The sequence below is a fragment of the Eschrichtius robustus genome, chromosome 14, assembly GCF_028021215.1.
Source record: "Eschrichtius robustus isolate mEscRob2 chromosome 14, mEscRob2.pri, whole genome shotgun sequence".
NCBI lineage: Eukaryota > Metazoa > Chordata > Mammalia > Artiodactyla > Eschrichtiidae > Eschrichtius > Eschrichtius robustus.
The window spans coordinates 27,494,055-27,518,846 of record NC_090837.1 but is presented as its reverse complement, the minus strand read 5'-3'; the positions used below and the strand labels follow the sequence as shown (position 1 = coordinate 27,518,846).

General features: G+C 50.7%; 2 protein-coding genes across 3 annotated transcripts in view; one reads left to right on the top strand and one right to left on the bottom strand.

Moving 5' to 3' along the window:
• Positions 1-2,375: 2,375 nt before the first annotated feature.
• TSSK1B (testis specific serine kinase 1B) lies at positions 2,376-3,482 on the bottom strand. Its single transcript, XM_068563371.1, has one exon. The coding sequence runs from the start codon at positions 3,480-3,482 to the stop codon at positions 2,376-2,378; it is 1,107 nt and encodes a 368-aa protein (XP_068419472.1).
• Positions 3,483-5,889: 2,407 nt separating this feature from the next.
• Positions 5,890-24,792, top strand: part of DGCR2 (DiGeorge syndrome critical region gene 2) — a 72,066-nt gene continuing 53,163 nt past the window's right edge. For both annotated transcript variants that reach the window (XM_068562562.1, XM_068562561.1), the window contains exon 1: positions 5,890-6,160. In XM_068562562.1, the coding sequence (XP_068418663.1) occupies positions 6,082-6,160 (79 nt within the window). In that variant the 5' untranslated portion in view covers positions 5,890-6,081. The remainder of the gene's footprint in view (positions 6,161-24,792) is intronic.

Genomic DNA, 24,792 nt, shown 5'->3' with positions numbered 1-24,792 from the left:
GGGGCTCAGGGTGCTCCCGGCTACGGGCCTGTGGGTCCCAGACCTGCAGACCCTGGGACGCCCCCCGTGGAGCTTTGGCCTCCATTTCTCCACTCCATGGCATTCGAGGGTCGGCCTCAGGCCCTGGGTGACATGAACAGAACCTTGCCTTTTTGGAGCCCGGAGGCCAGGGAGGTTCAGTGTCACCCACAGTATGAATGCCCTGCGGCTGGGCCGTGACACAGGGACATGGAGCTGTGAGGTCAGAGAGCTGGGGCTGGACTCAGGGAGGCTGGAATGCTGAGGTCTGAGGTCAGGCCACACGGAGGAGGACGGGGACTGCAGTGCGTGTGATGGTCTGAAAGGTCAGCGTGGTGAGAGCATGCGGGGGCGGGAGGGAGCACGGAGGCCACATTGAGGGTCTTGATCCTAAAGCTTCAGGATCAAGGGCCTGAAAGGGTCTGAGCCCAGGCTGTGTTTAGTGGAACAGCTCACAGGAGTAGCCCGGCATCTAAGGCCACCTGGGGAGGAGGGAGCCTCACGCACCTGGGCCTCTGCTCCGCACTGTGTGATTTCCGGCAGTCGCCCCACCCTCTCTGAGCCATCTCCCCACCTGTAAAGCACACAGTAGGTGCACCTTCCTGAGGTCCCTCCTGCCCAGGCATGCCTCCGGGCTGGGCTGCCATGAGTCGCTCCCAGGCCCCCTTGCATTGCGCTGCCCTCTGCCCCAGTGACCGCACTGATGACGGAGGAGGTTCACAAGCCTCCTGGGACGTCCCCACCCCCGCTGGCCCCATGCGCTCTGGAATTCCACTCTACCGCTAGGTAAGCTGTGTGACTCTGGGTTCCCGGGTCCTCCAGGACTACTCTGCAGCAGTTCTGTCCTGGACCCTGGGCACTCACTCGCAGGCCTGCCCTGGCAGAGGCCCCCAGAAGGCTTTGTGTGTGGAGGCCGTGGCCCCTTGGCCAAACCTGGAGAGCTGGGCAGGGCTGCAGGGATGCGTCCACAAGCAGGGCTATGGCACATGGCAGGGGGCTGGGAGGCCAGACCTGGGAAGACCTCAAGGGTTAGGTGTGGGGATCCTTCCCGCAGGCAGTGGGAGCCAGACTGGGTGCAGAAGGAGGGCTCTGGCCACCGTGGGTGGCGATGGGGAACAAGGACAGGGGCCTAGGTGGTGGCTGAGCCTTGACACATGGGGATGCCCAGCTCTGGGGACACAGGATGTGTGGAGGTGGCTGTGGGGAGACGGAGGAGCCAGGCAGAGGCCATGTCTGGGGCACTCACTGGACCTCACGTCTCCCAAGACAGCAGCAGGGGCGGGAGGAGAGGCGAGCCTTGTTCTTTTGGTGTGTTAAACCCGCAGGTCCATGCGAGGTTGTCAGGCGCACGTGCAGATCAGGAGGAGAAAGCAGCTGCCGCGGCATAGCTGGGGTAAGGACAGCGTGAGAACCGGAATGGCGGGCCCCGCAGTGCCCAGCAGCCGGCGATGCACACGCGGGCCTGCTCCCTCTGCAGACACCATGGCCGCAGGCTGGGCACGTGTGTGAGGACGCCTGTGCCCTCCTGCTCGCCAGTGTCTGCTTATCTGCTTTGACAGGAACATCACCCCTGGGAGAAACTGGGACCAGAGGGGAACAAAATGTGTTCAGACCACACAGTGACTGCGGGACATGCAGGCTGGAGAGGGGCTGGCCATGTAGCAGGGCCCCTGCTGCCGGGGGATGCCCACGAGGCGGCATGACTCAGGGCACTGTTGGGAACTGGGTGCTGGCAGGACGTGGGGGACCCTGGAGCCAGAGCAGAAAGAGCTGCCCACGGGGAGGGGCTCGAGGGAGGCTGGTCCGCCTGCCTCTACAGGTTCTCCCCACTGGCAGCCTTGTGGGGCTGTTGAGGACCCAGACCTCGGGGGGAAGGCCCCCGCCTCCCAGCCCTCCTCTGCCTGCAGCCACCTGCTCTTCGCACCCCTCTCCAGCCCGGCATCGCACTCATGGGCCTCCCTCTTGAAGCAATGTCTTCCTTACTCAGCTCTGCTCCGGTCCAGGGCCTGAGGTCACGGTCAGGGCTGGGCACACAGGGCTGTGTTTTCCAAAGCGGGAGGTGAAGTGCAGCGTGGTCTGAGAGTGGGGGCAGGGGGAGTGCAGGATCCTCTCCCTGGGCGACCAAAGCCCGCAGGGCAAAGACACTGACCTCAGGGTCTGCAGTAATATAGTGATTTATTGCTTCTTTAGCCACATGAGTTACCAAGGTCAAAGGGAGGGGGAAGAAACTGACGAAAATAGCGGCTCATCTGGGACTGTCTTCCTTCTCGGCTTGTCCCTTGGCTTCTTTGGAGCTCAGGCTTGAGGCCATGAACACTGCCTCATTTTCTGCCGGCCCTCTGGGCCGCGAGAGCTGACTAGGTGTGTGTCTCTGAAGGCTGCGGGGTGGCCCCTTCCTTGATCTCCTTGCTGGGTTGCTCGCTGGTGAGGCCCATGGCCTCTGACTGCCTTGACACCTGCACCGCCAGCGCCTCCTCCTCGGGTCTTGTCTCTGCCCAGGTCTTGGGCCGGGCCTCTTCCCGGGGCTCCAGCTTGGTGGCAGACTTCTTGTCGGAGCTGGGCTCAGGAGTCCACGGGGGCTCGGTGGCCCGAGAGCTCTCCCCCTCCTTGTTGATGGCTGCAGAGGACAGGCCCCAGGCCTTGGGCTGCACCCAGCAGTGGCTGAGGATCTCGTCGATGTGCAGCCGCCGGTTGACGTCCGGCTGCAGCATGCGGTAGATGAGGTCCTTGCACTCGCCTGTCAGGTGCTTAGAGCGCGGGAAGTTGACGCGATGCTCCTTCTGGATGCGCAGCATCTTCTTGATGTTGGAGTCGTCATACGGCATGGAGCCACAGACCATGATGTAGAGAATCACGCCTAGGCTCCAGATGTCATACACCTTGGGCTGGTAGGGGATGCCCTGAAGCACCTCGGGGGCCGCGTACGCCGCCGACCCACAGAAGGTCTTGCTCAGTGTCAGTCGGCCGCTGTCATCCCGCAGGCAGCGCTTGGAGAAGCCGAAGTCGGACAGCTTGATGTTGAAGTCTTTGTCGAGGAGAAGGTTCTCACACTTGAGGTCTCGGTGGACGACGTCCAGGTCGTGGCAGTACTTGATGGCTGAGGACAGCTGGTGGAACTTCTTGCGCGCATCGTCTTCCTGCAGGGCCCCCCGGGTCTTGATGAACTCAAGGAGGTCGCCCTGGACCCCGAGCTCCATGACGATGTAGACCTTGCCGTCAGAGGTCTCAAAGATCTCATAGGTCTTGATGATGGAGTGGTGGTTTAGCATGGCCAGAATCTCAATTTCCCGGGGAAGGAATTTCTCCAGGAAGTCTGTGGGGGCTTTCTTGCGGTCGATGATCTTGACCGCCACGTTGAACTTCAGGCGCTCAGAGTAAGCGGATTTGACTTTCGCATACGAGCCCTCTCCCAAATTGATTCCCATGATGTAGCCTCGTCGCTTGAGGACGGCAGCATCATCCATGGTGCCGGGAGCGCCCAGTGCCCCTGAGGCTGCCCTCTACATCCCTGCGGGACATGGGCCAGCGGCGTCCTCATTTACACTGTGGACAGAGAGTCCTCTGGCCTGCCTCCTAGAGGCCAAGACTCTGGGGTGGAACATTCGGCATTGTCTCCCTGGTGACTTCAGTGGGTGAAGTCATAAAGGAGGACTGCCCTGGGGAATGAGGCTCTGGCCTGAGCCACTAAGACTCGGAACCCTGGAAGGCCGGCCAGTGGGCTGCAGCAGACAGAAGGCCAGCGGAGCATGGCCTCATGCTTGGCTGGGACCCGAGGTAGGAGGGGGCTGTGGGGAGTGCATCGGTCAGCCCAAGCCTCCAAACCAGAGCCAGGCCTGCTGGTGGAGTGGCGGGTTGATTTCTGCAACCCGGGGCATCCCTGGAAATCCAGGGCAGGCAGTCCCATCACTCTGGGTCTCATCAGGAAACAGGAGACACACTTAGTTAGGACTGTCTGAGGAGAGTTTAATTAGGGGATGATTTACCAACATGGAGCAGAGTGTAGAGAACCCTGAGTAGTAATGAACCGCTGGAAGAAGGGTGGTCGCTGGGACCTGGGAAGAGGAGTACAGGGAGGGCCGCCTTGACAGAAGCAGTGATCTCAGGTGGAGGCCACAGGACCCCACGGGGTGGGGGGGGGGAAACGTCCCTGACCTCTTCTCCCTCCCTGCAGCCCTGAAAGCCCTTGATAATGTCCACGCAGGCAGCCTGCTGGCTGCACAGCAAGGCCGAGAAGGGGGAGGTGGGTCAGGAGGGGCAAGGATCCTGGCCAGTGGTCAATGCAGTTTAGGAAGCTGGGGCTCTGCCCGCTTGCTGCGTGGTCTGCTGGACTTTTCACTTTCCTGTGCTGCTCTCCTCATCCGAACCTTTACTGGCCGGCTCTGTGGGGTACAACTGGCCGGGGTTTCTGCTCTTGGCTGTGAGTTCCCTCCTGGGGGTCTGACCATCCATAGCCCTGGCTGGGCTCCCAGGGCAGATCTGGGGCTGGGGGGCAGAAGGTGGGCCTGGACTCCTCTCAGTGCAGCAGCTTCTCCCGGGAATGCTCCCTGAGGATGTGCTAACAGGGCAGCGTTGGACAGGGATCGCCATTTCCACCAGCAGTGGGGCCCCTCTGCTGTGGGCCCCTGTTGTGTGCCACGCCCTGAGGGGACAGGAGCGGGCAGGTCTGGCCTAGCCTTGGGGTTGACTTTGGCCATATCCGTCCAGAGGGAGTGGGTGCCTCTCTCAGATGACCCTGAATGTCCCAGGCTGGAATCCTGGGATGCTCGGGAGGACCATGCCCTGAAGGGGCTTGGGGTGACTGCTCCTAGAGAGTGATTTGGTGGGCTGGAGGTGGGCAGGGCTGGGTGCCCACCAACCTTGGCCCTCCCCCTTTTCTCTGCTCCCATCCCCACCCTTTTCCCCCACCCTCTTCCCCACCCTCTTCCCCACCCTGACACCCTGGGCAAGCCCTTGTGTGTGTGGCTGGTGGTCCTTCCTTTGGAGGGCTTGCTCCTCTCTCGTTGGGGACACCCCACCTACTGTGTACCCTCCCACGGTGACAGGTGCGCGGCCAGCGCTCGGAGCGCTGTCCCCGGCGGCTTCCCTCCGTGCAGACGGGCCTGCTGTGGCGGCAGCTGTGCTGCGTTCTCCTGTCCCCGCTGTGCGGGCAGGGCCCTTCCTCCAGAGGGGGCTTTGCTCCGTCTCTAGGATCTGGGCTTCCCTGTCAGCTCTCCTTGTGTAACCCTCCTTGAGGCTACTCCCTCATCCGTTTGAAACGTTTCAGTTGTATGTGCCGGTGAAGCCACACCTGCGTGTTCCTCATGAGGTGGAACCACCTCCGGAACCTCCTCAGGGTTAGGCCGGGTCCCTCCAGTTTTCCTCATCCCTCTCCGCAGCGGTTCGGCCTTTAAAAGACGACTTTGGGGCGCACTCTTGGCCCACTGACCGGACCTGGGGCTGCAGGTGCGCGAGGTGTGAAGACGCTAGGTGTCCCAGGGCCCTCTTCACCCGGTGCCCATACCCACCCCGCCCACCGGCTCCCCTGCGCCCCGCCCCTCCCTTCAGGCCCCGCCCCCGTACCGCCCTGTCCCCTCCACGCCCCGCCCCTCCGTGTCTGTCATCTCGGCTCCGCCGCCCGGGCTCTGCGGGGCCCTTCGGAAGCTCCGCCGCTGAGGCTCCGCCCCCGAGCCTCTCCTCTCTGCTCAGCCAATGGCACCTTTGACTCCTCGTAGTTCCGCCCCCGAAGGGCCCACCCCTCAGCCACCGCCCCGCCCTTGGGCCACGCCCCTTTAGGCCACTGCGCATGGGGAACACGCAGGTCCCGCCCCCGCCCGGGGCTCATTGGCCGGCGCGGGCGGCGCGGGCGGCGCGGGCGGCGGGGGCGGGGCGGTGCGGACCGAGCAAGACGGCCGCCATCTTGCGCAGGGCCAGAGTTGGAGCGTGCGTCTGCCTGCGGCCCCTGGAGCTTCATCCCGCAGCGTCCTAGCCTGGCCTGGCCCCGGCCCGGCCCGACTCTCGGCCCGGCCTGGCCCGGCCTCCCCGCGGGGTCGCGCGGCCGCCCCGGGGACGATGAACGGAGGATAAATGGTGCCCAAGGCAGACAGCGGTGCCTTCCTGCTGCTTTTCCTGCTGGTGCTCACGGTCACCGAGCCGCTGCGGCCAGGTGCGCAGCGGTGGGGGCGGGGGCGGGGTCGCCGGGACCCCCACCTCGCCGGGCCCTCACTTCGCGCTCGGCGGTCGACGGAGCGGGAGCGATGGGGGTCAGGCCGGGGGCCGAGGGGGCGGCTCGGGGCACCTGGAAGCCCCTGGCTGGTCACGGTTGCTCGGCCCGGGAGCCGCCGAGCCGGGCACCGGGGGTGCTCCTGGTCTGTGACCCTCAGATGCTTTTGGAGCCCCCGGGGGCTTGCGTTTTCTGAAGGAAGCCTGTGGTGAGGAATCGGTATCGCGGCAGCAGAAGGTCCGGACGATCCTTATCTCTGTTCCTGATGTACCTCCTCCTCCAGCGAGAAATCAAGACCCCAAATGCAGGGCCGATTTATCCGTCAGGCACAGGAGGCCGGGGGCCCAAGGTGCTTTTGGTGGACTGTAAAAATGTTTTCTTTTACAGTCAGCAGGAAAAAGCCCTAAACTTTCAAGTTGAAGGAAATACTGTAACATGTGTGGTTCTTGATTTTTTTTTTAAATGGAGGAAAGGGCCCATGAAGGCAGAAGTGGCCAGGGCTCCTTGTGTGGGTGTTGTAAGACCTGGGTGTGTACAGCAGGCAGGAGAGCACAGCGGTGTGCAGGCTCCCCAGTCAGGCTCCTGCCTGGGCACGCTGCACCTCTCGCTGCCTCTGCCGTCTGTACGGAGTGCTCTGCCTCCTCCCCAGTGTCCACTTGGTAGCCAGGACCCTGGCCCACACTCAGCTGGAGTGTCCAGCGATGCTTCTCTGGACGGTGGGGTGACTGGTTGTGGGGTGGCCTTGGTAGGAACGGAAGCCAGCACTTGTGGAGGAGGGTGCTGTATGGGCTCTTGGGGACCAGAGCCAATGGATTTGTGGGCTCTTGTGATTACGTTCTTTAGAAAACATGTTTATACCTGTGGAGAAGTGAGAGTCATCCCGTCTGACTGCTGGGTCCCGATTTTGCGCATTATGTCAGTGGACTCTGAGGGGTGAAGCCACACGTCATACATATCTTTCTCGGGGTGCCTTTGGTTCCGGGTCCAGCATCTCCTGCCTGGGTGGATGGATGTGACCGATGTCCCCAACTCCTTTTCCATCTGTCCACATATCCTGCCAGCTGGCCAGCAGCAATTCAGAGTGTCTTGGCGTGGCTCCCCACCTGCCCATCACTAGGGATGCTCAAATGAAGAGAATATACCCTCCCTGTAGGAGTGCTCTTCAGGTGTGGAAGCAGAGATGAGGTAGCGGCAGAGGTGGCCAACCCTGTGCCCCTGCAAAGCAGGGGGGTGCTTCAGGAGGCCTCACACTCAGGTCTGAGTTGGGGCAGGGGGGTGGCTCTAGTTGAGGGAGCAAAGTTATCCTATTCATTCCATGACTCCTCACATCAGAACTTTGCAGCAGCCCCTGGTGGTGTCTTGAGTTGCCCTGCAAAACCTGGGGGGCTCCAACTGGCTCCCTGCTTTTGGTTGGGCAGCAAGGTGGGTCTCACTCTGGGTCAGATGTTCTCCTTGGGTACCTGTATGTGCTGTGTCCTTCCAGGCAGGGGTCTGCTGGCTGGCGCCTGGGAGGGGGGCTTTTCTGGTCTTAGTCTGCATGCTTTTTCTCAGAGTCCTGGCTTAGACCCACACTGGGGTGTGAGGAGGGAACCAGGCAGACCTGCTTCCCAGGAGGCTTTCTGCCAGGTGGAGCACTTTTGGCTCCCCTGATGCAGGCTAGGGTGTGAGGCCTTTCACAGAGTGGGGCAACAGGAAAGTGCTGAACTTGACCCTCCGCCACAATGTCTTTTATTTTTTATTTATTTTATTTTATTTTATTTATTTATTTGGCTGTGTTGGGTCTTTGTTGCTGTGCGCGGGCTTTCTTTAGTTGCGGCATGCGGGGGCTAGTCTTCCTTGCGGTTCACGGGCTTCTCATTGTGGTGGCTTCTTTTGTTGTGGAGCACAGGCTCTAGGCACGTGGGCTTCAGTAGTTGTGGCACTCGGGCTCAGTAGTTGTGGCTCGTGGGCTCTAGAGTGCAGGCTCAGTAGTTGTGGCGCATGGGCTTAGTTGCTCCACGGCCTGTGGGATCTTCCTAGACCAGGGCTCGAACCCGTGTCCCCTGCATTGGCAGGCGGATTCTTAACCACTGCGCCACCAGGGAAGTCCCCACAATGTCTTTTAAATGCATGTTTGATCTTGGTTGATTGAGGACACATTATATGCCAGGGGCTCTCAGGTGGTCCCTGTGGGTTAGATACTGTTGCTACCTCCATTTTACAGATGGGGGAAATGAAACAACTCATGACACCAGGTGGCTGGGATGAGGTTTCAGTCCTAGAAGTCTGGTCTGTCCGCCATCATGCACCCTTGGCTCTCTCCCTTCCAGCTGTCTGTGTCCTGCCTTGTCTGTCCTTAACCCCAGCTGTGGACCCCCAGGCCACCTCTGTTCCCCTGATCCACCTGAATTCCATCTGAATACTCTGATCTGAGGAGTAGAACCAGCCCTCCTCTCAGGTCCCTGCTGTGATCAGGCATCATGAATGACAATGGTGTGTGTTGTATCCTCTGGGGCTGTGGTGAGAAAAAAAGGGTGGGGACCTCTTCGAGGGGTGACAAACATGGAGGGGCATTTGGGGGCCACTGACTGTGATACCATCGCAGTGACCTTTCTCCATCTGCATCCCAGTCTCAGGGAATGCAGCATCAAGTGCTCTTTCTAAAACCGTGTTTTTCTAGCTTCAATTATGAAAGGAAATCCTGCCGTGGTTTTGGCCACAGCTCCATCCAGGATGACCCCACCATGTACTTGCCTTCACTGAGTGAGCTGAGGCTGCAGTTCTGGAAGAGCTTGTTTTCACCTGGTTGGCCTGATAGGGGAGCAGGACTGGATGCTGTCTTCCTTGTGCTTCTGGGAAGCTGGCTGGGAGAGGCTAGTGATGTGCATGAGGTCACACAGCTGAGGAGCAGCAGAGCTGGGGCACAGACCAGGGTGTGTGTGGGGGGCTGGCTCCTAGTTCAGGGTTCTGTCCCCTACACCACTCGGGACCCCTCCTGCTGGCTGTGCCGAACTGACAAATCCACAGTGAGCCGGCCAGCGCCTGCGGCCTCTGGAGTGGCACATGGGTTAGTGAACAGGAAGAGGGGGGATATTTCACAAGCAGACGTGGCCAAAGCTCACAGACGGAGCTGGAAAGTGGAGTCTTCCCGGGGCTTGCCAGGCGCCTCCTGAGTTTGGAGGCCCTGCTCAGCCCCAACCCACAGCACTGCAGAGCTTGTCCTGCTGACAGATGGGGCTTTGGGCCTGACACTTGGATTCTTTTTACTTGGAAAGTAGCATAATAGACTTTCCAATCTCACTAGCTAATGAATTGTTCTTTTTTTTTTAATAAAGAAATCTTTTGCTGGGGAATGGTTTCATACTTACAGAAGAGTTGCAGGGAGAAAATTAGTGCAAAGAACCCTGCGCATCCTCTGCCCAGACCTCCCTGTTAGCATTTTGCCTCATCTGTCTTACCCCCACTCTCCCCGCCCCGAGGGCATATGTGTACGTGTGCACGTGTGTATATATGCAGGTGCACACGTAGTTGTTTTCTGAACCATTTGAGAGTAAGTGGAAGATGTCGTGACCCTTCCCCCCCATCACTCTGGCCAGTGCTGAGAGCAGAGATGAGCAGTGATGCCTCCCTGCCTGCCGCCTGCTGTGTGCGGGCGCCGTGTCGCCGTGGCGAAGGGGAAAGGCAGCACTGCGGCCAAAGCTTGCTTGGCCCTGGAGCCTGAGTCAGGGGTAGAGTTTCAGTTGGTGGTTCTGGTCTCAGGAGTGAGGGGTGTGTGGCTGCTGCACTTTGGCTCATGTGTGTGCACCTCTGTGGCTTCTCTGGCCCAGATTGCTGTCGCCGCAGCCCTCCCTGGTCCCTCTCAAGCCTGGCTTTCCCCCACCCATGAGCAGCAGCACTGACTGGGCTGCCCTGCACCGGTGGGGATCCCATAGCTCATGCTGTCCTCTGCCTCCCTGGCACTGGGCACAGGTGCGACACCTGGTAGTTGACTCTGAGTGCAGCGTTTAGGAGCTGGGAGACAGCAGGGGACCCACTAAACGTCTTTTCCTCCAGCTGCTGCTGGGCTGCTCCCTTGTCCCTGTGCTTGGTGTCTGGGTGCTGAGGAGTTAGTGAGCGGCCCTTTCCCCTTCCAGGCTGCGGAGCAGGCCAGTGATCCTGAGAGCCCAATTTTGAACCGGTAGTTTGTTTGCCAGTCAGAGTGATGGGTGGGTTTGCAGTGTGGTTATTGACCTGGGATTTTTTTTTTTTTAAAGGATTTTTATTTATTTATTTATTTATTTACTTATTTGGCTGTGTTGGGTCTTCGTTTCTGTGCGAGGGCTTTCTCTAGTTGCGGCAAGCGGGGGCCACTCTTCATCGCGGTGCGTGGGCCTTTCACTGCTGCGGCCTCTCTTGTCGCAGGGCACAGGCTCCAGACGTGCAGGCTCGGTAGTTGTGGCTCACGGGCCTAGTTGCTCCGCGGCATGTAGGATCTACCCAGACCAGGGCTCGAACCTGTGTCCCCTGCATTGGCAGGCAGATTCTCAACCACTGCGCCACCAGGGAAGCCCTGACCTGGGATGTTTTGTGAAAGAGGTCACATCTTGTCCTGCCGCTCCAAGCTTGGCCCCGTCGGCCTCTGCAGGGCAAGTCCAGGGGAGGGTGAATGGCCTGTGGGCCGTGGTCGGAGCATGGTGACCTGGGGTCCCAGAGTGTTCTGGGGCTTCTGGGCATCCATCTGGGAGAGAGGAAAGCCAAGGTCTGGGGTTGCTTCCCTGGAGCTTCTGCTGGATCCAGGCGAGTCCAGGGTGGTGGTTTGAGAGCAAGGAGCCTAGTACTGTGCTGTCCAGGGCCTGGCCCCGCTCTGCTGCCCACTCTTTGCCTTCTCGTTGCCTCAGTTTTCTCATCTGTGACATGGATGAAATAACAGAGCGTATGTACTTCGTGGAGATATGAGAATGAAAGTGGATTGGTATCACGTTCTAAAAAGCGTACAGATGTAAAGCAAATGCTCCATAGAAGCTGTGAGCATTATCCACGAATTGCATTCAGGGAGTGTAGGACCCCCTGAGAGCATGGACGTGCCAGCACACGAGGACATATTTCTCAGGAGAGCCCCCTGAATCTGAGGCAGCGAGTGCAGTGGCTGTGACCAGTGCTTGACGCTTCGTAAGCGCTGAGTCCAGCTGCCGCCGGAGGTGGGGGGAGGCTTGCCCAGAGCCCCCCAGACAGTCACAGCACTTTGGACAGGGCCAGGATTGTTCACGATGACATAGTTTGCTCTTTATCACATGCGTGCTGGGTCTCCCGGGCCTGGTCTGGCACAGAGTGGGCGCTCAGAAATCAGTTATTGAACAAATGCACAAATGGCTGTTTATATTTTGACATAAAGAGCAACGGCTCCCTTTGCCAGCGGGCCTCGCAGCTGCCCCGGTGGGGGTGGCGAGGACCAGGGACTCGGGGCGGGGGGGCGGAGGGAATGCTGCAGAGCCAGCTGGCCTGGGCCTCACGCTGTTGGGGGGAGGATCGTTCCTGCAGGCGTGAGCTGCCCTGAGAGGTGAGGGCAGGTGAGGCTTCTCATCGCTGTGGGTCCTCACTGAAGAAGTTCACCAGCCGCCCAGGCGGGGGCTGCGAGGGGCTGGGGGGGCAGGCTGCCCCTCCGATGGCCGTGCCCTCTGCCCAAGGACGTGGCCCGCCCTTCCCAGGCTGGCGCACTACACTGACCTCGCTCGAGAGCCGGTGGGTGTGGGGTCCACACACGCTCGCCTCTTGCCTTCTCTCCCTCCTCTCCGCCTGGCGTGGCTGTCACTCCAGTCACCAGGGCTGGCTCTTGTCCTTCATGCCCCTGCCCCTTCCGGTCCCCTGGCAGCCAGCTGTCAGTCCAATCAGCTTGTCGTCTGTCTTTCTGTCCTCAGCTGTTGACAGCTCCTTGTCGGACAGCCGGGGGCTGAGAGCAGAGCCCTGTGTGGATACTGTACTACAAGGGCCTCCGGGTCCACCCTGAGCTCCTGCCCTGCTGGGAAGCCGCCTTCCTCCCTGGGAACCCTCCTTTGGAGTTGGTCGCTGTGGGGAGGATTGCCTGGGGTTCCCCGAGGCACTGGACAGGGGGCAGGAGCCACCTTGAGGGCGTCCCGGAGGGTCGGTCTGGAGACGTAAGGCTCCAGGACCCCCTGCTCACTTGCCACCGGGTCTACTGACGTGGAGGCCTTTTCATGTGTCACTGGCGACTTCCTAGGGTCCCTGGGTCGGTCAGTTACCCACAGAGCTTCATGGTCATATGAGATGGGACGGGAGGCCTGGAAGGGCCTGGAAAGGATGCGGCGGGCTCTGCAGCAGCTGTCTGGGGGTCTGTTGGCCACTTCTGGAAGGGAGACGTTCTTCAGATTCTCTCCTCCACCCCATCCGTGCGAAGGATGTGTGTCCAGACCGGTGTGTGAGCCGTGGGAAAGCCCAGCACAGTCTGGAAATATGATGGCGGGGTTTTTTTTCACACTTATAAAAATTCATACATAGATTATTTTACGTAAATGGAATTATACTTTTTTTACAAGTTTTTTTTTACGTTTTCATTTGACAGTGTTTTGGAGGTCTTTGTGGGTAAGTCCATACAGCTTTACTTCATTCTTTTTTCTTTTTTTTTAAACAAGCCTTTATAAGAACTTTCCTCAGTCTTGTTTTGCCCGCCGGGCCTTCTTCCAGGCGACCTCTTATCACAACTTTTCCTCAACCCGAAGCTGCAATTTAGAGAGCTGCACGGTTGGAGATGGTGGCAGGTGCTGAGGATCTGATCTCGTGGGCTTGTCTCAGCCTAAAACCATCTGCAGCAGCTCCAGGTCGACTCCTGGTTTTTACGTGTATTTATGCTGTAACTCTAATTCGTGTGCTTATTTACCTAAATGACATAATTTCACCAAGGATAATTTAGACTCAGAGTGACCATTTAGAGGAACTTTGACATGAACAAAATTACTAGAGGAATTTTGACATGAACAAAATTACTCATTTGTGAGGTGTCTTACGGGTAAAAGCGAAACCAAATCCTAAGATCCAATGATCTGCATGTTTTATTGGCATGAAGAAGCTTTAATTCCAAAAAGAATTAAGATTTCAAAGTATCTTCCTTCAGAGGAAGGCAGAGGGTTACCTCATTCTTTTTCCAAAACATTTTTAACTTTGAAAACATTTCATGCTTCTAGAAAAGTTGCAAAAATAGTACTTGGAACTCCAACTGTATACAGTTCACTTAAATTTACCGATTGTGACATCTGACTCATCCCACATCTGCACGCTTTTTGTGTGTGTGTGTACGCGTGCGCGCATGTTCAGAGATAAAATGTATCTGCACACACAGACATGACCCTTCATTTCTAAGTTCATTTCCCCTATTTCCTAAGAACAAACCATTCTCCCGGAAGCACGTTTAGGACTGCTAACACGGGGGTAGTACCATGAGCCATATCCCCACTTTGCCAGTTGTCCCATTCACCACACATTTTTTTCCCCCAATCCAGGATCCAGCCCGGGATCATCTGCTGCATTTAATTGTCATGTGCATTTAATCTTCTGAAATCTGGTACAGTTCCCTAGCTTTCTTTGTCTTTCGTGGTGTGGACTTTTTAAACAGTACAGGCTGACCATTTTTTGGAATATTCCTCCTTACGGGTTTATCAGATTGTTTCCTCGTGGTCAGATTCAATTGCCGCATCTTTGGCAGGAGTGATCCCCCGAGACATTGAGTCCCCTTCAGGGCGTGCATCCTGGGCACAGCTGGCAGCTTGTCCCAGGAATAGCCTTGTTAACTGTGGCCATGTGGTGAGGTGGCTTTGACTGCATTTCTTGACTGGAAACGTGGCTTTCTTTCCCCCTTTGTGGTCGGCAGGTACTTGTTAGGGAGACAGATCACTTGGCCCAGTGTGGGGGTTTTTTTTTGTTTTTTTTGTGGGTTTTTTTGGCTGCATTGGGTCTTCGTTGCTGCGTGCGGGCTTTCTCTAGTTGCAGCGAGCCGGGGCTGCTCTTCATTGTGGTGTGCGGGCTTCTCATTGTGGTGGCTTCTCCTGTTGCAGAGCACAGCCTCTAGGCTCATGGGCTCAGTAGTTGTGGCTCATGGGCTTAGTTGCTCCGCGGCATGTGGGATCTTCCCAGACCAGGGCTCGAACCCATGTCCCCTGCATTGGCAGGCTGATTCTTAACCACTGCACCACCAGGGAAGCCCTGGCCCAGTGGTTTTAAGCATCTATTGTTGATTCTTGCCTGAATCAGTTACTGCTGTGATGATTGCTAAATGATGGTTTTCTCTTACTCCTCTTTCATTTATTACTAGTCTACTGTAAAAAAGCTTGTTCTTCCTCTTTAACATCGGTATGGACTCATGCATTCTTCTTCTTATTCAGTGCATGATAGTCATTATTGTCATTCATTTTGTTGATTATATTGCAGTTGTTTTGGGCGTGGACATTTTTCCACGGAGCACTGGTTCCTTTTAGTGGGAGATGGTATTCTTGGAGAAACCAAGATTTTGGTGCTAGGCGTGTTCATCGCCAAGAGGACCTTGCTGCTGCTAGACCTTTTGGTCCAGCTGGGGCGTGTGTCCGTCTCTGTAGTGTGGGCGTATGGGTGTGCCTGTGTGAGTCTCTGTTTATAAGCTCATACTGTATCTTTAGTTCCAACCCAGCATCCCAGGGTCTTGCTTCCTTTCCCTGGTTCATATTGGTATCTCCCTTTTTCTACAGTAGAGCTGGGGCTTCCAACAACATCAGTAGATTTACTATTTCCTTATTCCCACAGTGCACAGAGAACCATTTCAGGAGTGCTATACCTGTTACCACTACCAGCAGCAGACTGACTGAGTTAGAGTTCGGGAATTTTTTTTTTTTTCCAACTCTTTTTTTGTCTTTAGACTGATGGTATGTACTCAAAGTACTGGGTCCAAAAGCTATTTGGATTAATTCTCTTCTCTTATGTGTGTCTGTTAAACAGTTAGGTTCAAAACTGTATTGATTTGAAACCACATTTATTAAACAAATAATACTGAGAAAAGTATTTACTATAATCTCATTAGTATACCAATCTTCTATTTCATCACGCTAATTGGTAAGGAAACATTTCTTTTTCCAGTGGGTTGTAGTATTTTCCTGGGTAAATTAAAGTATCATTTTAGGAGTAGATATTTACAGTTTTAACATATCAACTCTCATTAGTATATATTGCTATTTGCTTAAAATATTTTTTCCAGTTTTGCTTCTGTGGTATGAAGAGAATTATGTATGTTCTCTCACTGGAGAGAAAGGCCAAGTAAAATTTATAACGATTGAATTATTTAGATTTTAACATTAATAAATGCTATTAATGTTTTTTATTTTGTTACCTTAAAATCTTCTGATGGAGTGTATTAGAAATTACTTTGTGGGACTTCCCTGGTGGTCCAGTGGTTAAGAATCCGCCTTGCAATGCAGGGGATGCCGGTTCAGTCCCTGGTCAGGGAACTAAGATTCCACATTCCGTGGGGCAACTAAGCCCGCGCGCCACAGCTAGAGAGAAGCCCGCGCACCGCCCGCGCACCGAAACGAAGAGCCCACGCACGGCAGCGAAAGATCCTGCGTGCCGCAGCTAAGACCCAATGCAGCCAAAAATAAATAAATAAATAAGTATTTTTTTTTAAAGAGAAGAAATTCCTTTGTAATACTAGCTTCAGTGTGGTGTCCTGGATTGGATCCTGGAATGGAAAAAGGACATTAGTGGAACAAGTCTTTTGCCTGTCTTTGAATTGGGTTGTTTGTTTTTAGGCTGTTGAGTTTTAGGAGTTTTCTGTATATTCTGGTTACTAACCCCTAATCAGATGCATGATTTGCAAATGTTTTCTCTTATTCTGTAGGTTGCATTTTTAGTTTGTTGTTTCTTTAAATTTGATGTAGTCCCCTTTGTCTACTTTTGCCTTTGTTGCCTGTGCTTTTGGTGTCATATCCAAGAAACCATTGCTAAATCCAATGTCATGAAGCTTTTCTCCTATGTTTTCTTCTAGGAGTTTTATAGTTTCAGGTCTTATATTTAAGTCCTTAATAATTTTGAGTTAATTTTTGTATATGGTATAAGGTAAGGGTACAGCTGCATTCTTTTGCACGTAGATGTCCACTTGTCTCAGCACTATTTGTTGAAGAGACTATCCTTTCCACATTGTGTAACCTTGCTACTCTCTCAAAGATCATCTTACCATATATGTGAGGATTTGTTTCAGGGCTCTCTATTCTGTTCCATTGGCCTATATGTCATTGTTTATGCCACTCACTGTTTTGTTTACTGTAGCTTTGTAATTTACTATGTTTTGAAATCGGGAAGTGTGAGGCCTCTAGCTTTGTTTTTATTTCTTAAGATTGTTTTGGCTGTTCAGGGTCCTTTGAGTTTTCACATTAATTTTGGGATGAATTTTTCTCTTTTGGCAAAAAAAAAAATCATTGGCATTTTGATAATGATTGCATTGAATCTGTAGATTGGGTAGTATTGACCTCTTTTTTTTTAGAAATTTATTTATTTTATTTATCTTTGGCTCTGTTGGGTCTTCATTGCTGCGCGTGCGGGCTTTCTCTAGTTGCGGTGTGTGGGCTTCTCATTGCAGTGGCTTCTCTTGTTGCAGAGCATGGGCTCTAGGCGTGCAGGCTTCAGTAGTTGTGGCTCATGGGCTCTAGAGTGCAGGCTCAGTAGTTGTGGTGCACGGGCTTAGTTGCTCTGCGGCATGTGGGATCTTCCCGGACCAGGGATCAAACCTGTGTCCCCTGAATTGGCAGGCGGAGTCTTAACCACTGCACCACCAGGGAAGTCCCAGTATTGACCTCTTAAGTCTTCCAGTCCATGAATATTGGATGTCTTTCTGTTTATTTCTGTCTTTTTTTTTTTTTGGCTGCACCACGTGGCATGTGGAATCTTACTTCCCCAACCAGGGATCAAACCCATGCCCCCTGCAGTGGAAGCATGGAGTCTTAACCATTGGACCACCAGGGAACTCCGTATTTGTGTCTTCTTTATTATATATTTTAAAATAAATTTATTTATTTTATTTATTTATTTTTGGCTGCATTGGGTCTTCACTGCTACATGTGGGCTTTCTCTAGTTGCATCAAGTGGGGGCTACTCCTTGTTGCGGTGCACGAGTCTCTCATCACAGTGGCTTCTCTTGTTGCAGAGCACGGGCTCTAGGCGTGCAGGCTTCAGTAGTTGTAGCATGCGGGCTCAGTAGTTGTGGCTCGCGGGCTCTAGAGTGCAGGCTCAGTAGTTGTGGTGCATGGGCTTAGTTGCTCCACAGCATGTGGGATCTTCCTGGATCACGGCTCGAACCCGTGTCCCCTGCACTGGCAGGTGGATTCTTTCTTTCTTTCTCTTAGTTGGTCCGTGGCATGTGGGATCTTCCTGGACCAGGGCTCGAACCTGTGTCCCCTGCATTGGCAAGTGGATTCTTTCTTTCTCTTTCTTCCTTCCTTCCTTCTTTTCTTCCTTCCTTTCTTCCTTCCTCTCTTCCTCTCTTCCTCTCTCTCTCCCTCTCTCCCTCCCTCCCTCCCTCCCTCTCCCTTTCTTTCTTTTAACATCTTTATTGGAGTGTAATTGCTTTGCAATGTTGTGTTAGTTTTTGCTGTATAACAGTGAATCAGCTATATGTATACATATATCCCTATATCCCCTCCCTCTTGCATCTCCCTCCCACACTCCCTATCACACCCCTCTAGGTGGACACAAAGCACCAAGCTGATCTTCCTGTGCTATGTAGCTGCTTCCCACTAGCTACCTATTTTACATTTGGTAGTGTATATATGTCAATGCTACTCTCTTACTTCATCCCAGCTTACCCTTCCCCCTCCCCATGTCCTCAAGTCCATTCCTGACGTATGCGTCTTTATTCCTGTCCTGCCCCTAGGTTCATCAGTACCTTTTTTTTTTTTTTTTTTTTTTTAGATTCCATATGTGTGTGTTAGCATACGGTATTTGTTTTTCTCTTTCTGACTTACTTCACTCTGTATGACAGACTCTAGGTCCATCCAACTCGTTACAAATAACTCAATTTCATTTCTTCTTATGTCTGAGTAATATTCCATTGTATACATGTGCCACATTTTCTTTATCCATTCATCTGTCGATGGACACCTAGGTTGCTTCCATGTCCTGGCTGTTGTAAATAGTGCTGCAGTGAACACTGTGGTGCATGACTCTTTTTGAATTATGGTTTTCTCAGGGTATGCCCAGTAGTGGGATTGCTGGGTCATATGGTAGTTCTGTTTTTAGTTTTTTAAGGAACCTCCATACTGTTCTCCATAGTGGCTGTATCAATTTACATTCCCACCAACAGTTGGCAGGCGGATTCTTAACCACTGTGCCACCAGGGAAGTCCCATCAGGTGGTTCTTTTTAATTGCATTTCCCTGTGAGTGATGATGTTGAGAACTTTTTCATGTCCTTTTTTTTTTTTTTTTAATTTGGCCATGCCACATGGCATGCGGGATCTTAGTTTCCCGGCCAAGAATTGGACCCATGCTCCCTGCAGTGGAAGCACAGAGTCTTAACCCCTGGACCACCTGGGAAGTCCTTTTTCATGTCCTTTTTAACCATTCATGTATCTTCTTTGGAGAAGTGTTTCTTCAAGTATTTTGCTCACTTGTATGAGGTTTTTTGCCTTTTCGTTATTTATATTTATTGTTGAGTTGTAGAAGTTCTTTTTGTATTCCAGATATACAAAAGTTCTTAGATGTATTGCAGATATTTTCTGTCAGTGACTTACCCATTCATTTGCTTAACTGTACTTTTAAAAACATCTGTTTATTTGTTGAGGACACTAAAATTCACTCTTTCTGTATATCATTCTTTGAGCTTTGACAGATGTAACCAGCACCACACTCAGGATGCGGAACACACTTCTATCCCCCCGTAGTTCCCTTGTGCACCTTGTGGTCAGTGCCTCCTCTGCCTTGAGGTCCCACCTGGCAACCACTTGTCTTCTGGTAAAGTCCAGTTTATAATAATTTTTCTTCTTGGTGATGAATGTAAGCACTCTGTCTAACGCAGGTTCACAAAGATTTTCTTATATTTTCTCCTAGAAGTTTTATACTGTTAGGTTTTATATTTAAGTCCTTGATCTGTCTTGGGTTAATATTTGTATCCGATGTAAGGTATGGGTTGAGGTTTGTTTTTTTTGGGTTTTTGTTTTTGTTGTTGTTTTGTTTTTTTGAGTGGTAGAGCACTGGGATTTTTTATTTTTTGAAGTATAGTTGATTTACACTGTTGTGTTAGTTTCAAGTGTACTGCAAAGTGATTCAGATATATATATGTATATATGTTTATATTTACATATATGTTTATACATATATTTATATTACATATATATCCTTTTTCAGATTCTTTTCCATTGTAGGTTATTACAGATACTGAATATAGTTTCCTATGCTATATATAGGTCCTTGTTGTTTACCTAGTTTATATATAGTGGTGTGTATCTGTTAATCCCAAACTCCTAATTTATCCCTCCTGCCCCCCACCCCTTTCCCCTTTGGTAACCATAATTTTGTTTTGTATGTCTGTGAGTTGAGCTTCATTTTTTGATATGTGGACTTCCAGTTGTTTCACTACCACTTACTGAGATATTATTCTTTTTCCATTGAATTGTCTTTGTACCTTTGTCAAAAATCAATTGGCCACATTAGTGTGGGTTTATTTCTGGGCTCTGTGTTCTGTTCCATTGAACTAGGTATCTTTACTGAGCTTTTGATCAAAGAAATTATGAATTTTGAAGAAGTCCAATTTATCAGTTTTTTCTTTTATGGTAATCTTTACCTACTCCATGGTTGGGAAGATCTGCCTCCTTACTAGACTTTGAGCTCTGTGAGGGCAGAGACCTTGTACTTCTCCTTCTGTTCTTGCTTGCATCCAGCACAGTACCTGGCCCCCAGGAGGCACAAGGCTCTGTTGTTTGAAGGAGCTAATGGGTTTGTCTTAAGGATCTAAATGTAAAAATGTATTCGAGGCACTTTATACACTGCTTGGCACATGCAAAATGAACTTTCAAGAATCTGATTTTGCTATAGCTGTTGTTTCTCTTGAGATGTACTGGCTATACTATACCATGGCTGTCATCAGAATATGTTTTGAGTGTTGTATGAAATTGCTGATATATGTTACATAAGATGTGAGATAGCTATCACTCCAGTTCTGCAAACCAGCAAGGCTTTCATCAGATTTCATGGTGAGATCAAAATGTTAACAACCAAGCAAAAACTAAGAGTTCGGCACCATCAAACCAGCTTTACAAAAAATGTTAAAGGGACTTCCCTAGTGGAAAATAAAAGACCACAGCTAGAAATATGAAAATAATGAAAGGAAAAATCTAATTGGTAAAAGGAAATATACAGTGAAAGTAGTAAATCAACCATGTATGAAGCCAGTAGGAAGGTTAAAAGACAAAAGTAGTAAAATCATCCATATCCATCATAAGTAAAGGGATACACAAAACAAAAAGATATAAAATATGATGTCACGGGCTTCCCTGGTGGCGCAGTGGTTGAGAATCTGCCTGCCAATGCAGGGGACACGGGTTCGAGCCCTGGTCTGGGAAGATCCCACATGCCGCGGAGCGACTAGGCCCGTGAGCCACAATTACTGAGCCTGCGCGTCTGGAGCCTGTGCTCCGCAACAAGAGAGGCCGCGATAGTGAGAGGCCCGCACACCGCGATGAAGAGCTGCCCCCGCTTGCCGCAACTGGAGAAAGCCCTCGCACAGAAACGAAGACCCAACACAGCCATAAATAAATAAATAAATAAATAAAAATTTAAAAAAAAAATGATGTCAAACCAGTAAACTTTGTGCGGGGGTGGGCAGTAAAAATGCAGGTTAGAATGCGTTTGAACTCGAGATCAGCAATTTACAATAATCGTATCTATCTATCTATGTATCTATCTAACTATATATATAAACCTCATGATAGCCACAAACCAAAAACCTGTAATAAATACACACACACAAAAAAAGAATCCAAATATAACATGAAAGATTCATCAAATCACAAGGGAATAGAGCAAAAGAAGAAGAAAGGAACAAAAAAGAACTACAAAACAACTCAAAAACAGTCAACAAAATGGCAATTAAGTAGGTGCATATGAATAAATATTTTAAATGTAAATCGACTGAATACTCCAATCAAAAGACAGAGTAGCTGAATGGATGCACAAAATAAGACCCATATATATGCAGCCTAAAGGTAACTCACCTCACATGTAAAGCCACACAGACTGAAAGGGGATAGAAGAAGGTATTTCATGCTAATGGAAGTGAAAAGAAAACTGAGGTAGCAATACTTACATCAGACAAAATACACTTTAAAACAAAGATTGTAAGAAGTGGGGCTTCCCTGGTGGCGCAGTGGTTGAGAATCTGCCTGCTAATGCAGGGGACACGGGTTCAAGCCCTGGTCTGGGAAGATCCCACATGCCTCGGAGCAACGAGGCCCGTGAGCCACAACTACTGAGCCTGCGCGTCTGGAGCCTGTGCTCTGCAACAAGAGAGGCCGCGATAGTGAGAGGCCCGCGCACCGCAATGAAGAGTGGCCCCCGCTTGCCACAACTAGAGAAAGCCCTCGCACGGAAACAAAGACCCAACACAGCCAAAAATAAATAAATAATAAAAATAAGTAAATTTAAAAAAAAAAAGATTGTAAGAAGTGACAAAAAGGATATTACATAATAATCAAGGGATCAATCCAAGAATAAAATATAACAGTTGTAAATATACATGCACCCAGGGACTTCCCTGGTGGTCCAGTGGTTAACACTTTGCCTTCCAATGCAGGGGGTGCAGGTTTGATCCCTGGTCAGGGAGGTAAGGTCCCACATGCCTCAGGGCCAAAAAACCAAAACATAAAACAGAAGCAATATTGTAACAAATTTAATAAAGACTTTAAAAATTCAGTCCACATTAAAAAAGAAGTCTTAAAAAAATATATATATACATGCACCCAACATGGGAATAACCTAAGTACATAAAACAACATAAAGGGTGACATTGATAGTAACACAATAATAGTAGGGAATTTTCACATCCCATTTTCATCAATGGAGAGATCATCCGGAAGGAAAATCAGTAAGGAAACACTGGTCTTAAACAACACATTAGACAGATGGACTTAATAGACCTATATAGAACATTCCATCTGAAAGCAGCAGAATACACATTCTTTTCAAGTGCACACAGAACATTCTCCAGCATAGACCATATGCTAGGCCACAAGACAAGTCTCAGTAAATTTAAGAAGACTGAAATCATATCGAGCATCTTTTTCTACCACAACACTATGAGACTAGAAATCAACTACAAGAAAAAATACAAAAAACACAAACATGTGGAGGCTAAACAATATATTGCTAAACAACCAATGGATCATTGAAGAAATAAAATTTTTAAGTTCCTGGAGATACATGAAAACAAAAACACAATGATCCAGGGACTTCCCTGGTGGGCCAGTGGTTAAGAATCCACCTTCCAATGCAGGGGACGTGGGTTCGATCCCTGGTCGGGGAACTAAGATCCCACATGCCGTGGGGCAACTAAGCCTGTGCACCACAACTAGAGAGCCTGCGTGCCGCAACTACAGAGCCCATGCGATCTGGAGCCCACGCACCACAACTGGAGAGAAGCCCACACACTGCAACAAAAGATCCTGCGTGCCGCACCTACAGAGCCCATGCGATCTGGAGCCCATGCACCACAACTGGAGAGAAGCCCACACACTGCAACAAAAGATCCTGCGTGCTGCAACTAAGACCTGATGCAGCCAAAAATAAATAAATAAATAAAAAATAACACAATGATCCAAAATCTATAGGATATCGCAAAAGCAGTTCTGAACGTTTATAATGATATAAGCTACCTCAGGAAATAAGAAAATCTCAAACAACATAAAGAAACTAGAAAAAGAAGAACAAAACCCAAAGTTAGTAGAAACAAAGAAAGATCAGAGCAGAAATAAATAAAATATAGAGACTAAAAAACAATAGAAAATATCAATGAAACTAAGAGCTGGGTTTTTGAAAAGCTAAACAAAATTGATAAACCTTTAGCCAGACTCATCAGTAAGAAAGAGAGAGGGCCCAAATAAAATCCGAAATGAAAAAGGAGACATTACAATTGATACCACAGAAATACAAAGGATCATAAAAGACTGCTATGAACAATTATATGCTAATAAAATGGACAAACTAGAAGAAATGGACAAATTCCTAGAAATGCAAAATCTCCCAAGACTGAACCAGGGAGAAATAGAAAATATGAACAGACCAATTACCAGTAATGAAATTGAATCAGTAAGAAAAAAAAAACTCCCAACAAACAAAAGTCCAGGACCAGATGGCTTCACAGGTGAATTCTACCAACCATTTAGAGAAGAGTTAATATCTTTCCTTCTCAAACTATTCAAAAAAATTACAGAGAGGAATGCTTCTGAACTCATTCTGTGAGGCCAGCATCACCCTGATACCAAAACCAGACAAAGATATCACAAAAAAAGAAAATTACATTCCAATATCATTGATGAACATAGATGCCAAAATCCTCAACAAAATATTAGTAAACCAAGTTCAACAATACATTAAAATCCCGGACTTCCCTGGTGGCACAGTGGTTAAGAATCCACCTGCCCAATGCAGGGGACACGGATTCGATCCCTGGTCTGGGAAGCAACTAAGCCCATGTGCCACAACTACTGAGCCTGCGCTCTAGAGCCTGTGAGCCACAACTACTGAAGCCCGCACGCCCTAGAGCCCGCGTGCCACAACTACTGAGCCCGTGTGCTGCAACTACTGAAGCCTGTGTGCCTAGAGCCCGTGCTCTGCAACAAGAGAAGCCACCACAATGAGAAGCCCACGCACCGCAACAAAGAGTAGCCCCCACTCGCCACAACTAGAGAAAGTCTGTGCGCAGCAATGAGGACCCAACACAGCCAAAAATTTAAAAAAATAAAATTAAAAAAAATAAGCAGAAAAACTAATACATTAAAATCCCCACGATCAAGTAGGATTTCTCTCAGTGATGCAAGGATGGTTCACTATCCACAAATCAATCAATGTGATGCACCACATTAACAAATTAAAGAATAAAAATGTCATCTCAATAGACATGGAAAAACTTTTGACAAAATTCAGCATCCGTTTGTAATTTTAAAAAACTCTCAACAAAGTAGGTATAGAAGAGACGTACCTGAACATAATAAAGGCCATATATGACAAGTCCACAGCTAACGTCATTCTCAACAGTGAAAAGCTGAAAGCATTTCCTATGAGACCAGGAACAAGACAAGGATGCCCACTCTTGCCACTTTTTATTCAACAGAGTAATGGAAGTCCTAGGTACAGCAATCAGACAAGAAAAAGAAATTAAAAAAAAAAAAAAGAATAGGGACTTCCCTGGCCGTCTAGTGGTTAAGACTCCGTGCTCCCAATGCAGGGGGCCCGGGTTCTATCCCTGGTCAGGGAACTTAGATCCCGCATGCCGCATGACGTGGCCAAAAAAGAAGGAGAAGGAAAAAGAAGGAATAAAAGGAATCCAAATTGGAAAGGAAGAAGTAAAACTGTCAGTGTTTGCAGATGACATGATACTACA

Excerpts from the sequence above, each read along its gene's own strand:
- TSSK1B (XM_068563371.1), bottom strand. The coding sequence starts at position 3,482 with ATGGATGATGCTGCCGTCCTCAAGCGACGAGGCTACATCATGGGAATC.